This window comes from Bubalus bubalis, chromosome 13 (assembly GCF_019923935.1).
Source record: "Bubalus bubalis isolate 160015118507 breed Murrah chromosome 13, NDDB_SH_1, whole genome shotgun sequence".
In the NCBI taxonomy this organism is placed as follows: Eukaryota; Metazoa; Chordata; class Mammalia; order Artiodactyla; family Bovidae; genus Bubalus; species Bubalus bubalis.
The window spans coordinates 23676214-23694330 of NC_059169.1; the positions used below are offsets into that span (position 1 = coordinate 23676214).

General features: G+C 37.7%; 1 protein-coding gene across 2 annotated transcripts in view; it reads right to left on the reverse strand.

Annotated features, from left to right (window-relative positions):
• Positions 1-18117, reverse strand: part of GPC5 (glypican 5) — a 1547826-nt gene that overhangs the window by 1142133 nt on the left and 387576 nt on the right. For both annotated transcript variants that reach the window (XM_025263152.3, XM_044927162.2), the window contains exon 5: positions 17967-18092. In XM_025263152.3, the coding sequence (XP_025118937.3) occupies positions 17967-18092 (126 nt within the window). The remainder of the gene's footprint in view (positions 1-17966; positions 18093-18117) is intronic.

Below are 18117 nucleotides of genomic sequence, written 5' to 3' on the forward strand. Positions count from 1 at the left end.
GCCCCCTCACTGCAGGTACCATGTTTATACTAACACTTAACTTCTGAAGAAACACGTACGGCAATTTTAGAAACAAGACTTCAAATTAGACAGCAAAGACTTAATTACAAACCAACAGTATAATACATTTATTTAATACTTTGTAATACTCTGGAAAGGTCAGTTTTCATTCCAATCCCAAAGAAAGGAAATGCCAAAGAATGCTCAAACTACTGCACAATTGCACTCATCTCACACGCTAGTAAAGTAATGCTCAAAATTCTCCAAGCCAGGCTTCAGCAATATGTGAACCGTGAACTTCCAGATGTTCAAGCTGGTTTTAGAAAAGGCAGAGGAACCAGAGATCAAATTGCCAACATCTGCTGGATCATGCAAAAAGCAAGAGAGTTCCAGAAAAGCATCTATTTCTGCTTTATTGACTATGCCAAAGCCTTGGACTGTGTGGATCACAATAAACTGTGGAAAATTCTGAAGGAGATGGGAATACCAGACCACCTGATCTGCCTCTTGAGAAATTTGTATGCAGGTCAGGAAGCAACAGTTAGAACCGGACATGGAACAACAGACTGGTTCCAAATAGGAATAGGAGTTTGTGAAGGCTGTATATTGTCACCCTGTTTATTTAACTTCTATGCAGAGTACATCATGAGAAACGCTGGACTGGAAGAAGCACAAGCTGGACTCAAGACTGCCGGGTGAAATATCAATAACCTCAGATATGCAGATGACACCACCCTTATGGCAGAAAGTGAAGAGGAACTCAAAAGCCTCCTGATGAAGGTGAAAGTGGAGAGTGAAAAAGTTGGCTTAAAGCTCAACATTCAGAAAACGAAGATCATGGCATCTGGTCCCACCACTTCATGGCAAATAGATGGGGAAACAGTGGAAACAGTGTCAGACTTTATTTTTCTGGGCTCCAAAGTCACTACAGATGGTGACTGCAGCCATGAAATTAAAAGACACTTACTGCTTGGAAGGAAAGTTATGACCAACCTAGATAGCATATTCAAAAGCAGAGACATTACTTTGCCAACAAAGGTTCGTCTAGTCAAGGCTATGGTTTTTCCAGTGGTTATGTATGGATGTGAGAGTTGGACTGTGAAGAAGGCTGAGCGCCGAAGAATTGATGCTTTTGAAGTGTGGTGTTGGAGAAGACTCTTGAGAGTCCTTTGGACTGCAAGGAGATCCAACCAGTGCATTCTGAAGGAGATCAGCCCTGGGATTTCTTTGGAAGGAATGATGCTAAAGCTGAAACTCCAGTACTTTGGCCACCTCATGTGAAGAATTGACTCATTGGAAATGACTCTGATGCTGGGAGGGATTGGGGGCAGGAGGAGAAGGGGACGACAGAGGATGAGATGGCTGGATGGCATCACTGACTCGATGGACATGAGTCTGAGTGAACTCTGGGAGTTGGTGATGGACAGGGAGGCCTGGCGTGCTGAGATTCATGGGGTCGCAAAGAGTCAGACACGACTGAGTGACTGATCTGATCTGATCTGAATACTCTCTATATTTATTCCATACTCACAAAAAGACATGCATTTTGTTTGATAAAAATAAGTTAAATATATTACTCTAAAATGCTGTTGATTTACTGATTCAATATACCTAAAATACCTAGATTCTGTTTAGAATAATCTACAAAGGGACCAATATTTCATTCATGTTTACAACTGTCATTTCATATTTAATTTATGTAAAATTATATGAAAAATTTTATGTCTCACATATCATATATTAATGACTTGCATGTGTGCATGTATCATGCTAAGTTGCTTCAGTCACTCTGACTCTTTACTGCCCTATGGACTATAGACCACCAGGTGCCTCTGTCCATGGGGATTCTCCAGGCAAGAATACTGGAGTGGGTTACCATGCCCTCTCCAGGGGATCTTTCCAATCCAGGGATCGAACCTGAGTCTCTTACGTCCCCTGCATTGGCAGATGGGTTCTTTACCACTAGTGCCTACTGGGAATCCCCCATATTAATGTCTTGTAGCTTGTGCTTGTGTTAGTCACTCAGTCGTGTCCAACTCTTTGGGACCCTATGGACTGTAGCCCACCAGGCTTCTCTGTCCATGGAATTCTCCAGGCAAAAATACTGGAGTAGGTTGCCATTCCCTTCTCCAGGCGATTTCCCTGACCTAGAGATGGAAACCAGGCAGATTCTTTAGTGTCTGAGCCACTAGGGAAGCACCATATTAATGTCTTACTGGTTAACGGAGTCTTCATTTTATTAGGAGGAGGCCTTTCTTGCTGTCAGAACTGCATAGAATGGGGCAAAGAAATGAGCAGCTTTGTACCAATTTAGATACAATTTGGCTGATGCTGATAGAGGGAACTCAAAAATTAATGGTATTTCTTAAAAGGAAAATATTGCTTTTTTATAATATAGAAATCTTATGAAAAATTTAAGCACTAAGTGTCTAGAGAGCAAAATTTTCTTATTTGCTTTTCCCTCCCCCCCAACCATTGTCCAGAGGCTTTTACTGTTCAGATGAACTGACTTTTAGGCAACTTCCAAAACTTGAGACTCATTTCCTTTATGATTCTAAAACTCTTGAGGTTCTTATTCAATAGCCCAAAGATTTATAACTTGAATTCTTTGTGGTTCCATTACATATAAAACTGATTAAAGATAGAGCTTTGAAAGTGGATTATACAAAAAAAAACTCAAAAAAATAATCTGCATTCATTTATCTCCTTAAAGAGAAAAAAACAAAATATTACCTCATTTTAGTTATGAGTAAATGAAATATTCAGAACAATGAAATACATAATTATATTAATCATATAAGTCAAAACATAAAGGTCAGTAATTAAATGTTACATTAACATGCAAGTAATTTCAAATCAAATTTTAGAAATGCATTTCAACAATATCTAGTAAAATTTACTCATTTGTTTTGAAGAATGTATCAGAAAATAAGGATCTTGATGGTTGGACAAGAGACTATCCTGATAACTAATGAGCTATTTTCATAAAATAAATGAGACTACACTGAACTCTATTTGAAGAAGAAAGTATTATACATAAGTGACTGTTCTCTTTCATCTCTTCTGGCATTTTTTTCTAAAATATAATAAATCATTCACTGATTAATTTGTATCCTATGATATGGAAGGAACTAGACTAAGAAAAAATATGTGCCATCTTTATAGATAATCAAACTTACAGCTATTTTACTAAAAAGGGAATACTTTTTCATTTCTAAGTTCAATATGAAAATGAAGGATAAGTAAGAAACTGCTCAGGGTATATAAGTAATATAAGAATAGGCTTCCCAGAACCCTTGAAGACTGCTGCTGTTTGCAATAACACAATCTGTAGTCACAAGTCTATGGAACTGTGATGAAATCTGTACCCCTAAAGAGATAACAACTTCTGTGCCAAACAGATGGGAAAAGGTCCTTTAGCTTTCCACGTCAGTGAACTTTTATCTTGTTCTCTCTTATTCTTTTTTTCATCTTCCTCTCACATAATCTCTGATGGAAGCAGGTAACATGTTAAAAATAGCTTCCTCGTACCATGTCAATCTGGTGAGAAACTGAGTAGGTAGACACACGGTGATGACTGATGTTCAAGCTCATTTTGCTTTAGTGATTCTGTTTACAACATATATTTCCTTTGGGGATTCAATGGATGAAGAGAAATGACTTTAACTGTAGCAGTCTTAAAATTGTCATTTCACTGAAACAATCTGTTGTATGATGTACTTATATTTAGCATGGCTTCAGACATTTATTTCCAGCCAACTGGTAGTTCATTACAATCAACTTTAAGACAGTGATTGACTATTTCCAAACAACTGCTTCAGAGTAAAATATTTTTTCTTTTATCTTTGCAATGCTTTTATTTTGTATCTTAACTTTTAGTTCTCCCTTGAGAAAACTGATGTATGGCATGGGTACAAGACAGATCACAATTCGCCAAAACTGGAGTATTGAAACTGCCTATTATGATATATTTTCTCTACTTCTATCCTCAATGAAATAATCTTTTAAACTATTAATAAGGCATATCTCCTACTTCAAGCCCCGATCCCTAATATTAATTTTACTGACCCATAAACTAACCTTCTTTGTTTTCCTTTGTTCTCTAACGTCTTTGTTTTCCAAATGAATGTCTTCTGATCCACGATAGAAAACATTCAATGAAGAGAGATCAGTGCAAAAGTGTTTCATTCCTACTGAAGTAAAGGAATATAAACTGCTCAATAAGAAGATTGAATAGTTTTTGAATGTTTACTATGTGATAACTAGTATGCTAAATTGTTGTTGTGGATAACATTTAATTCTCAAATATGAGATATGCACTATTTTCAGCCACATTTAAAGGACAGAAAACTGATGCAATTAGAAGTTAATAAATGAGCTTTTACTGGTTTTCTGAATGAATGGCTACACTATAATGGACATGGGAAAGTTTAATACACAAGTAGTCAGGACACACCTGTGAAGCTTAAATGCAAGTGTTGAGAAGGAGAAGAGATACTCTGAAAGGTTACATGCAAATGTAAATAATTCAGTTTAAGAGGCCACCAAACTTAATGCATTTGCTTCCATTCTTTGTCTTGCTTCTAAGTCAGCTGATTAAACTTCCATCCAGTCTTAGAAACCCTCTAAACCATTCACACTTGTAATCCTTGGATCACTGGTGTTTTCCTCTACATCATATTCTAAATGAGAGGGCTCATATCTGCCTTGTCTACTCACTGTATCTCCATCATCTAGAACAGCATATGTGACAGAATAGACTGTTGACAACATAATTTTTATTATGCCTCATTATATTTTTTATTTACTGTGTGTGTGTGTTCAGTCATGTCCAACTCTTTGTGGCCTCATGGATTATAGCCTCCCAGGCTCCTCTGCCCATGGAATTTTCCAGGCAAGAATTCTAGAGTAGGGTGCCATTTCCTACTCCAGGGGATCTTCCAGACCCAGGGATTGAATTGCATCCCTTGAGTTTCCTGCATTGGCAGGCAGATTCTTTACCACTCGAGTCACCTGGGAAGCCTAGTTCTCTTTATTATATTTTACTATAAAATTTTCAAATACACACAAATACAAAGAACACCCTACAGCCATAATACACCTTCCATGACTATCTACACACATATACAGAACATACATATATGTGTACTTAGTTGCTCAGTCATTTCCAACTCTTTGCATCCCTATAGACTGTATCCCACCAGTCTCCTCTACCATGGGAATTCTCCAGGCAAGAATACTGGAGTGGGTTCCCATGCCCTTCCCCAGGGGATCTTGCCAACTCAGGGATTAGACCCAGGTATCCCACATTACAGGCAGATTCTTTACTGTCTGAACCACCAGAGAAGCCCATATACATAGATCAGATCAGATCAGATCAGTCACTCAGTCGTGTCCTACTCTTTGTGACCCCATGAATCGCAGCACGCCAGGCCTCCCTGTCCATCACCAGCTCCCAGAGTTCACTCAGACTCACGTCCATCCAGTCAGTGATGCCATCCAGCCATCTCATCCTCTGTCGTCCCCTTCTCCTCCTGCCCCCAATCCCTCCCAGCATCAGAGTCTTTTCCAATGAGTCAACTCTTCGTATGAAGTGGCCAAAGTACTTGATTTTCAGCTTTAGCATCATTCCTTCCAAAGAAATCCCAGGGCTGATCTCCTTCAGAATGGACTGGTTGGATCTCCTTGCAGTCCAAGGGACTCTCAACAGTCTTCTCCATCACCACAGTTCAAAAGCATCAATTCTTCAGCATCACTTCTATCAGCTTTCTTCACAGTCCAATTCTCACATCCATACATGACCACAGGAAAAACCATAGCCTTGACTAGATGAACCTTTGTTGGAAAAGTAATGTCTCTGCTTTTGAATATGCTATCTAGGTTGGTCATAACTTTCCTTCCAAGGAGTAAGCGTCTTTTAATTTCATGGCTGCAGTCACCATCTGTAGTGATTTTGGAGCCCAGAAAAATAAAGTCTGACACTGTTTCCACTGTTTCCCCATCTATTTCCCATGAAGTGGTGGGACCGGATGCCATGATCTTCGTTTTCTGAATGTTGAGCTTTAAGCCAAACTTGTTCACTCTCCACTTTCACCTTCATCAAGAGGCTTTTGAGTTCCTCTTCACTTTCTGCCATAAGGGTGGTGTCATCTGCATATCTGAGGTTCTTGATATTTCTCCCTGCAATCTTGAGTCCAGCTTGTGTTTCTTCCAGGCCAGCATTTCTCATGATGTACTCTGCATAGAAGTTAAATAAACAGGGTGACAATATACAGCCTTGACGAACTCCTTTTCCTATTTGGAACCAGTGTGTTGTTCCGTGTCCAGTTCTAACCGTTGCTTCCTGACCTGCATACAGATTTCTCAAGAGGCAGGTCAGGTGGTCTGGAATTCCCATCTCCTTCAGAATTTTCCACAGTTTATTGTGATCCACACAGTCAAAGGCTTTGGCATAGTCAATAAAGCAGAAATAGATGTTTTTCTGGAACTCTCCTTGCTTTTTCTATGATCCAGTGGATATTGGCAATTTGATCTCTGGTTCCTCTGCCTTTTCTAAAACCAGCTTGAACATCAGGAAGTTCACAGTTCACATATTGCTGAAGCCTGGCTTGGAGAATTTTGAGCATTACTTTACTAGCGTGTGAGATGAGTGCAATTGTGCAGTAGTTTAAGCATTCTTTGGCATTACCTTTCTTTGGGATTGGAATGAAAACTGACCTTTTCCAGGCCTGTGGCCACTGCTGAGTTTTCCAAATTTGCTGGCATATTGAGTGCAGCACTTTCACAGCATCATCTTTCAGGATTTGAAATAGCTCCACTGGAATTCCATCACCTCCAATAGCTTTGTTCGTAGTGATGCTTTCTAAGGCCCACTTGACTTCACATTCCAGGATGTCTGGCTCTAGGTGAGTGATCACACCATCGTGATTATCTGGGTCGTGAAGATCTTTTTTGTACAGTTCTTCTGTGTATTCTTGCCATCTCTTCTTAATATCTTCTGCTTCTGTTAGGTCCATACCATTTCTGTCCTTTATTGAGAACTCATCTTTGCATGAAATGTTCCTTTGGTATCTCTGATTTTTTGAAGAGATCCCTAGTCTTTCCCATTCTGTTGTTTTCCTCTATTTCTTTGCATTTATCACTGAAGAAGGCTTTCTTATCTCTTCTTGCTATTCTTTGGAACTCTGAATTCAGATGTTTATATCTTTCCTTTTCTCCTTTGCTTTTCGCTTCTCTTCTTTTCACAGCTATCTGTAAGGCCTCCCCAGACAGCCATTTTGCTTTTTTGCATTTCTTTTCTATGGGAATGGTCTTGATCCTTGTCTCCTGCAGAATGTCACGAACCTCATTCCAAAGTTCATCAGGCATTCTATCTATCAGATCTAGGCCCTTAAATCTATTTCTCACTTCCACTGTATAATCATAAGGGATTTGATTTAGGTCATACCTGAATGGCCTAGTGGTTTTCCCTACTTTCTTCACTTTAAGTCTGAATTTGGCAATAAGGAGTTCATGGTCTGAGCCACAGTCAGCTCCTGGTCTTGTTTTTGTTGACTGTATAGAGCTTCTCCATCTTTTGCTGCAAAGAATATAATCAATCTGATTTCGGAGTTGACCATCTGGTGATGTCCATGTGTAGAGTCTTCTCCTGTGTTGTTGGAAGAGGGTGTTTGCTATGACCAGTGCATTTTCTTGGCAAAACTCTATTAGTCTTTGCCCTGCTTCATTCCGTATTCCAAGGCCAAATTTGCCTGTTACTCCAGGTGTTTCTCGACTTCCTACTTTTGCATTCCAGTCCCCTATAATGAAAAGGACATCTTTTTTGGGTGTTAGTTCTAAAAGGTCTTGTAGGTCTTCATAGAACCGTTCAACTTCAGCTTCTTCACCATTACTGGTTGGGGCATAGACTTGGATTACTGTGATATTGAATTGTTTGCCTTGGAAACGAACAGAGATTATTCTGTCGTTTTTGAGATTGCATCCAAGTACTGGATTTCGGACTCTTTTGTTGACCATGATGGCCACTCCATTTCTTCTGAGGGATTCCTGCCCGCAGTAGTAGATATAATGGTCATCTGAGTTAAATTCACCCATTCCAGCTAGATAGCTAGAGGAGCTATCCCACAGTGAAGGTCAGGAAGGGCTGCAGTGAGGAGATACCCCTCGTCCAAGGTAAGGAGCAATGGCTGCGCTTTGCTGGAGCAGCCGTGAAGAGATACCCTAAGCCTAAGGTAAGAGAAACCCAAGTAAGATGGTAGGTGTTGCAAGAGGGCATCAGAGGGCTAACACACTGAAACCATACTCACAGAAAACTAGCCAATCTAATCACACCAGGACCACAGCCTTGTCTAACTAAATGAAACTAAGCCATGCCCATGGGGCAACCCAAGATGGGCGGGTCATGGTGGAGAGATTTGACAGAATGTGGTCCACTGGAGAAGGGAATGGCAAACCACTTCAGTATTCTTGCCTTGAGAACCCCATGAACAGTATGAAAAGGAAAAATGATAGGATACTGAAAGAGAAACTCCCCAGGTCAGTAGGTGCCCAATATGCTACTGGAGATCAGTGGAGAAATAACTCCAGAAAGAATGAAGGGATGGAGCCAAAGCAAAAACAATACCCAGCTGTGGATGTGACTGGTGATAGAAGTAAGGTCCGATGCTGTAAAGAGCAATATTGCATAGGAACCTGGAATGTCAGGTCCATGAATCAAGGCAAATTGGAAGTGGTCAAACAAGAGATGGCAAGAGTGAATGTCGACATTCTAGGAATCAGTGAACTGAAATGGACTGGAATGGGTGAATTTAACTCAGATGACCATATACATATATACATTTCATATTTAGTGTGATCACCTTCCCATGATTCAATGATTGATTTTAAAGCAAATTTCAGACATCATCTCATCTCACCCATAAATATTTCAGAGATTATTTCAAATGAATGAATCAAGACCCATATCACATATTACCCCTTTTATTAAATATTGTTCAAATCCTCTCAACCAAATGAGATTTTTCCTTATTTGAAAGTCTGTCGGATTTTTTTATGTCTCACTTATTTAACAGTATCTGTCTTGTTGGTGTTCATACTGTGAACATATTCTCTACCTGTGTTTGGAATTGAAGTCGCTGACATGGGGACAAAGTCTTCCTTACCTTTGTATCCCATTCAAAGTCAACTGCAGTATTGAAAATGGAATCTAGTTTCCTGTCTTCTACCCCTCAGTTCCAAATACATGTAAAAGGATGTCAAAATAGCACTTTTTCTGTTTCCATTTCAGCTGAGAATAAGACAATTGACAGTATTCCAAACTGAAGTGCTAGGCATAAAAAACAGATGGCTGAAAATTGGTTTTCAGTCTTTCATTCTGATGTTCACCTTAATTGTATTAAAGAACTGAGGTTGAAGAGACAAAAGGAGAGAACTTGTTGAAGGAACTTGTTAGACTGCTGTGTCATCCCCATATTCATTCATGCTAAGTGACAGAGGCTGAGGGACCCTTGTAAGCTGAAGAATTAAAAGGACTAGCAGTTGGCTCATGCCTAAGAAAATGGAAGGCGGCACATGTCTGTAGAAGAAGCTACCTACGTAACAGGAGAGTAAAAAGAAGCAACTCCACTGAACACAGGCTGTACTTACACCAGAAGTGGGAGACAGAAACACAAAGTTTCTATGGCCTTGAGCGGACCACGAGGGAGAAAAGACTCCCACCAGGAGACCTCAGCAAAAAGAAGCCAGAATTGACCATCAGATGGAGAAGACCAGGGGTAGACCTTGTCCTGAACACACGAAAGCCCTAGAACATCAGTCTTAATACCTGCCAAGCTAGGAATCATTAAGGAGAGAGGTAAAATAATCAGCCAAAGAATATTCCTTTCTCTTACCCCTTCTCTCTCACTGCTGCCGCAGTGTCCCTCCAGCTCCAAGCTGGGGGAGTCATAAACATGAGCTGGAGGACAAGGAGAAGTCAAGATGGGCATGTGGATGTGGAGTGGTTCACCTCCATGTAAGTATCTCCAAGACTGAAGCAATATCTCAGAGGAATGGGGAGAAATGGCCACTTTTAGTGACGCTCCAATGATCAAGTCAACCTAGAACCTTCTTTTGCTGAATTTAGACTTTCCATGGGCTGAATTTAATTACTGAATTTAGCAACTGCTTATGGAACTAATGACAATCACAAATCCTTCAGACGCTGATGACCAAAAAAATTCTGAGAATTGGCTGTGATTTCATTCTAGCGACAGAGAAAAGCAGTCTTCAGAGAGGGTTTAGTGAAAGTTTCTGTTTTCACCTTTGTGTTCCAGCTCCCTAAACGTAATGATTGTGTACTTCATAGGGACAGCTGACTATTAAGTCAATAAGCCAGTGAAGAAAGATTCAAAAGAAATTTCTCCGTTTGAAAAATGAGACACCGTGCAATTATCGCCACCTTAATGGAGCATTTCTTAGAAAACACCAAAAAGTGCATATGACTTGAGAAGAAGGGGTATTTTCCTAGGCAGAAATTGGGAGCAAAGTTGACAAAATGAGCATCCTCTTGCTACCTTTTCCTATCTTATTTTCTATAGAACTAAACTGTGGAATAACTATTTCAAGCACTACCATTTAAATAAAAATCATCTGCCAAGGAAGTCTACCATAGTAAGATGTAAGAAGATTGTACACAGTCAAGAATTCTTCACATTTTACGCTCATTTAGAACCTAATACATCAATCATACTGATTCTTTGTCCATTGGCTCTAAACTGTGCGTTCTACAATGAAAGGAATTTGACAGTCTCTTGTATCTGGGCTTCCTGGGTGGCTCAGTGGGAAAAAAAAATCTGCCTGCCAATGCAGGAGAAATAGGAGACACAGGCCTGATCCTTGGGTTAGGAAGATCCTCTGGAGAAGGAAATAGCAACCCACTTCAATATTCTTGCCTGGGAAATTCCATGGACAGAAAAGCCTGGTGGGCTACAGTCCATGGGATTGCAAAGAGTCAGACAGACTGAGCATGAACACATGCACATAAGCACTCTGTAATATATCTAAAACCACACTTTCTATTCCTGCCACAAAAGAGCAAAAATGTTTCAGTTCTTCCTATACTGAAGAAAGTAGACTCAGAATTTTGACCTTGGGTGCATCTTGACACTTTCATCCACCACTAGCCCAGGTGCCTCATCTGTGATAAATACAATCATACCTAATAAGTCTCTAAGACAGGAGCTTTCCTGAGTTCTTTAGACTGTGATTTCATTAACACAGAATGACATAGGCATAATACTAAGGTTAAGTTAGAAAAAAAATCAGTATCCAGAGTCAGCCATAGGTAGGAACTTTTATGATTCATTTCCTTTCTTCTCATTTTTCAGACATTCAAATTCATTTTGGAAGCATGTATGACTCACCCAAATGTTATCACCAAGCCACACCCCCAAGTCTTCTCATATTAAAGCATTTATCAAAGATTTTTCCTCAGAGTTCTGTTAGCTTTAAAAATTATTGCTGTGTTCAATGATACCAGTCTTAGCCTCTCAGATAATACAGAAGCTGTGTTATAAAATAAATTTCAGTAGATAAGAAGATATATGACATATAAATGCAAAAAAGTACTACAGGAATTACGGTGAATTTAGAGGTTACAATAAAACACAAATGAGGGGGTTCACTTCACTAGGACTCAAAAAACAGTGGGAAATTGTTTGGAATTAGCAGGTGCAATCTATTATATATAGACTGGATAAACAACAAGGTCCTACCGTATGGCAGAAGGAGCCACATTTAACGTTCTGTGATTAAACTATAATGGAAAATAAAATAAAAAGGATATATATATTAAAGTAAATTTGGCAAATCTAATACAGTTATGTAAAGTTTAAAAATAAAATAAAATTTAAAAAAAAAAAAAAAAAATAAAGTAAAATCTAATACAGTTATGTAAAGTTTAAAAATAAAATAAAATTTAAAAAAAAAAAATAAAGTAAATTACTGTATAGCAGAAATTAACACAACATTGCAAATCAACTATACTTGAATAATTTTTTAAGTGAGAGTTTGGCAAAACTGTATATAGAGTTGTATGGAAAAAAGTATTTAATTTAAAATTATTCCATATTAATGGAATAGTGGAACTATCAAAGTTCATGGCAGATTGTTGTGATGGAGTAGGAGTGGGGACGCCTCATAATCACTCATTTTAAGTGACCTCCAATTCCAAACCAAGTAAGATAAGCCAAAGGTATGATAACAATGATGATTATTACAAAGGTATGCTTCAATATTAACCTGATTGAATAGGTAGAAATTGCAAGGGGTAAAAAATAGAAAACAAGCTGGTGTTAAAGTCATAAAGAACATATTGCCTTTGCATAAGCAACACAGGAAAAACAGCCAGTTGTTACATTAGTACAATCTTGAGACCTGAGTGGGTTTAAATGTCTGTGACATTTGGAAACTAAGCTGGGGGTTTTAAAAAAAAAAAAGAACATATAACTGAATGTAGGAAAGTCAGGAAGAAATGGAAAATTTGAAGATGAAGTAGTTTTCCAGATAAATAATGGGTAAAAAGTGGGGGAAAGTGAGATTAAAAAAAGTTATGGCCAGGAAAAATGTCATTTGATGGAAAGAAAACTGATAATACATAAGTATAAAATCTCAGATTTTTTTCAGGTTTTATATTCTTTTCTGATTTTTTAAATTCAATTATAATATGTTGACATGGGGCACCTTAGCAGAAGAGTTCAAAAAGAAAACACTGTGTTAAGAAAATAGCATTATAGAACATTAACTACATCAAGATGAAGTAGAAATCACATGGATTGTTTATTTTAATAGAATACTTAACAGCTATTGGCTAGTTTAAGAGTTGCTGCAGAAGTCATAAATTCCTGGAGATCGAAGGAGAGTTACTGGATTATCTGTCTATTAATCAAAAAGGAAAAAGAAAGCCTGGAAATTAAGCAGCTGTCATCTGAACTTTAGTACTCAGAAAGACAAGTGAAAGCCTTCAAACAATCAATTTGCAACCACAGGGAACTCAGCAGAGTAGACACTGGCAGGCCTTTCAGAGAACACTTTTGTTTCATGATGAAAAGATGGGAGGAAAGAGATAGAGACTATGTGGATTTTAGTGATACATTTTCATCGTTAATCAGGAATCGCTTGAGCTATGTACCTTGGTGTCTTGATAGTGTATATGGTATATATGTACTGTTCAAAATCATTTGAACTTAAAGAGATTGTTTCATAAATTAATATGCTACAGCTATTTGACATATTTCATCTTCAACCACAAAGGAATTCCACCTCTTTTGATGAACAAAAAGGTGATTTGACCCAGTTTGTAGGCCTGTCATAATATTGAAACAAGCTGTATGGTTCTCCTATTTTTTAAGGCAGGACGTCTATGCACATAAATAATGTTATCAATCATCTCCTTAAAAATGCCTCCAGGAGAAGAAATCTTGCCAAAATAATCACTTCACTCTTATAGTGAATGATAGCCTCAATCTGGGTCACAAATTTATCCTATTGATGTGTTTGGCATAATTTCTCTAGATTAAATCTGAGAGTATTACAACCCAGCATATAAAAGCAAAATAAAAATCCCTACTATCTCCAAATGTGGTACGTGCTGTGTACTCAGTCGTGTCTGATTCTTTGCGATCCCACGGACCATAGCCCACCAGACTCCCCTGTCCATGGAATTCTCCAGGCAAGACTATTGGAGTGGGTTGTCATTTCCTTCTCCACCAAATGTGGTATACATTCACTTAATATTCATTTCTTCAAAATTTGATGGCATTATTTATTTCAATCAGCTTTGGCTCTCTAAAATGAATATTCTATTTGGGGATCTTAGTATTTTCACACTATACTTTGTTTTTCTCAAGGAAAAAGCAGCTAATAGTTCAGGATTGTAAAATTCATCAGAACTTGACTTTACATTAAAGCCATTTTAGATAAATTCAGTGGTTCAGTATTAAAACATATCCATCAATTTTTTGAAAAATCTATATCATAAAATTACTATAAAAGTCAAAATTGGTTAGAAACAAAATATAAAAATAGTGCTTTTATCTCACAAAAAATTATAAAAAGAAGAAAATAATAATGGCCCATAATTCTAACATCACTGTAACATGTTTTCATTAAATATCAATAAATAAATATAATGCAAATAAAAAATAAAGCCTCCCCAGTACTTTAAGTATATTAGCAGTTTTCACATAACTGCCCAGAAATATTCTATGTGGAACCAATATTAGTATTTTTACTTATTCAAATCTTCTGATAAAATACTTAATATCCAACTTTTAACTATCTTTATTTAATAGTTATTTGAACTTATTCTGCTTTAGCAAATATAAACATGAATCATTTTTGACTGCCACGTAATATTCAATGGTCAATATATCATGTTAACCGGATATGATGGATATTTATATTTTAGCATAGACTTTGCATTGAAAAAAATTCATGATCTAAGTTTATATCAAAAACTAGCAGAGCCATGAATGAAATTACAATTTAAGGTACAGAAAAGAGTTTTCTCAAGATCGAGCAGAAAAAAGACACCACAAAATCAGCTTACTCTAAAGCGTTAGGAAGAAAATTTGGGGGAGAATTCAATGAGATGATTCTTATGAAACCTTAGTTGAGTGCTGGAAAACAATCAGGCTTGAAAAATGTTCATTTGGGAAGTAGCCTAGAGAGGTGGTAGGGAGCTAGTGTGTGAGGCTCATCGGCTGGCCTGGTGAGGCAAGGAGTAGATTGGTGACCCATGAGACAGGGAAAAGAGGAAAAACATAAAGAGGAAAAACATCCTGAGGGAAGGGAAAATGGCAGCTAAGGTGATGAGGTAGAATGGCTATATGAGGGAAAATTAAGTGAAGTGAAAGGTGTTCACAGGAGAGTGGAGTCACGTAAGGCTCTTGGAAGCAACTGACAATCCGGAGGCTGGGTGGTATGGAAAAGGAAGACAGGAGGTGGAAGCAACTGAGAATAATGAGAATTGCTCACTTTCTTTACCAGAAATGTGGATGCTTCCCATGGAGAGTTCTTGCTACAGATAAGCTTTCTTTATTCATAAACCATGAATGAGGTCTTAAAACATATATCATGTAGAAGAAAATATATCTTTAAAAATTTATTTATGTTTCTATTGAAGGATAATTGCTTTGCAGAATTTTGTTGTTTTCTGTCAAACTTCAACATGAATCAGTCATAGGTATACATATATCCCCTCCCTCCTGAACACCCCCCACCATCTCCCTCCCCATCCCACCACTCCAGGTTGACACAGAGCCCCAGTTTGAGTTTCCTGAGCCATACAGCAAATTCCCATTGACTGTCTATTTTACACATGGTAATGTAAGTTTCCATGTTACTCTTTCCATGCATCTCACTCTCTCCTCCCCTTTCCCCATGTCCACCAGTCTATTCTCCATGTCTGTTTCTCTATTGCTGCCCTGTAAGTAAATTTTTAAGTACCATTTTTCTACATTCTGTATATGTGTTAGAATATGATATTTATCTTTCTCTTTCTGACTTACTTCACTCTGTATAATAGGTTCTAGGTTCATCCACCTCATTAGAACTGACTCAAAGGCCTTCCTTTTTATGGCTGAGTAATTCCATTGTGTATATGTACCACCACTTTATCCATTCATTTGTCGATGGGCATGGCTGCTTCCATGTTCTAGCTATTGTAAATAGTGCTGCAAAGAACAGTGGGATACATGTGTTTTTTTCAATTTTGGTTTCCTCAGGGTATGTGCCTAGGAGTGGGATTGCTGGGTTATATGGTGGTTTTATTGCTAGTTCTTTAAGGAATCTCCATACCATCTTCCATAGTGGCTGAATCAATTTACATTCCCACCAACAGTGCAAGAGTGTTCCCTTTTTCCCACACCCTCTCCAGCATTTATTGTTTGTAGACTTTTTGACGATGGCCATTCTGACCAGTGTGAGGTGATATCTCATTGTAGTTTTGATTCGCATTTCTCTAATAATGAGCGATGTTGAGCATCTTTTCATGTGTTTGTTAGCCATCTGTATGTCTTCTTTGGAGAAATGTAGGTTTATCTTTGAGTTAAAAATACTATCCCTCTGAAAAGTTTTCCCAAACCATTGATTTCTCCAACACTATTTCCTATTATACAACCCCCCTGACCAAATAATCGAGAGGAATGGGACAAATTGAAACTAGGGCTCTTGCAGCTCTAGAATCAAATGTATAATATAATGTAATGTTGTATATTAAATATATGTATATTCTGAACTAAATCATTCATTAATCACCATGAAAACTCATTAGTTCTTGTATAAAAATTGTTAATACACAAAAATGTTCAATTCTGGTTTGAACAATGGGAAAAGAGAAAGTATAAGTCAAAGTAGAATTTAATTACTAGATCTAAGTGGCAGAAATCTTATTAACATGAATACTGCAAGAACTCAAAATACTATGCATGCCATGACTATTCTCAGTAAAGGCAAGAAAGATATATTTAAGAACACATTTTAACATCCAAGGAGCACAATGAGAAAAGAACACTAGCCATGTCAGCCGAATATTTTATTTAAATTTAATTATAGTTCCTACCTTCAGTAATTATTTTCTGTGAAATCAAAGATTTCTTATGAGATATTTGAATATAAACTATAAGTAATCATTCTACTATATCAGGAATGTAACTATAATGAGTATGATCACCCAGAAATAAAGTTTTTATTACATGAATTTATACTCACATTAATTATAGTATATGTTTATCATAGCAAATTGAATTTGCTAAATGACATTTTAAATGAAATCATCACTTTTGTGGTAACTAAACTACCTATCCTTATATGGAGTAGGTGTGTTTATAAATCAGAAAATGTAACACCCTATTTTTTGGCTGATTTCTCAATATAAAATACACTAAAACATTCAAATCTGAACACAGCACAGGCCTACATTCTATGATAATCACTAGCACTAGAAAATCAACTAATTTCCTGCCAATTACTTGGACCAACACTATGGTTTTAGAGAGAAAATAGGACTTTCTCAAGCTCAAGAAATTACTTGAGAGCACGACCAGTTATAGGAAGCGAAGGAAAATAAACTCAAAGAAATTCTAGACAGTGAGAAAAAAAAGGTAAAAAAAAATTCACTCTTGAGCTTGAGAACAATGGACAGTATATAAATAAACAATGCCTCCAACAGACGTACATAAAAGCACCAGCTCTCTCTATCATTCGCTCTCTCTCCCCACCCCGCTTTCTCACATACACTCAAAGAGACAACAGTAGGGAGGACATGAACACTGTGCTGTGTGCTAAGTTGCTTCAGCCACGTCTGACTCTGCAACTCCATGGACTGTAGCCCACCAGGCTCTTCTGTCCATGGGGATTCTCCAGGCAAGAATACTGGAGTGGGTTGCCATGCCCTCCTCCAGGGGATCTTTCTGACCCAGAGATCAAATCCCACATCTGTTTTGTGTACTGCATTGGCAGCAGGTTCTTCACCACCAGCACCACCTGTGAAACCCATATTGACACTGTGGTGACATATACCCAGATATCAACGAATCTTTGCCCAGGTATCACATTTCACTAAATGTCCTCACGTTCTAAATAGCCATAAATTTAAAGTAAAAAAAAAAAAAAAAGATATTTGAGAAACAAGACAGATTGGCTAGACGTTAAATAACACCTAATAGAAAAAGTGAGATTGTACAGTAAGCCATAGACGGATACCAAAGACAAGAGACCTTTTAGAACACCACATAATGCTATCCACATTTCTAAAATGTCAGAAGAATTAAATTTTTCTTGGACAAACAAAACAGAAGGAATTAATGGATCCTCTGACCTGTGGGGCAAAGTTAAATCTGAAGTAACGCATTAAAGAACAGGGGGGAAAAAAAAAACAAAGATGAAAGTGGCTGCTAGGTTTTCATAGATCACCACACATAAAATACCTTTTTACTATGTCTTCTCCATTCCAGCATGGTAGTCCATCAGCAGCATCTAATTCATTAGCACAAAGCTGATCAGCCAGGCCCCCATAGAATGTCCTGTACAGTCGAAGGCTGTTGATAAATTCTCTGAATGGAAAAACAAAGAAAGCAG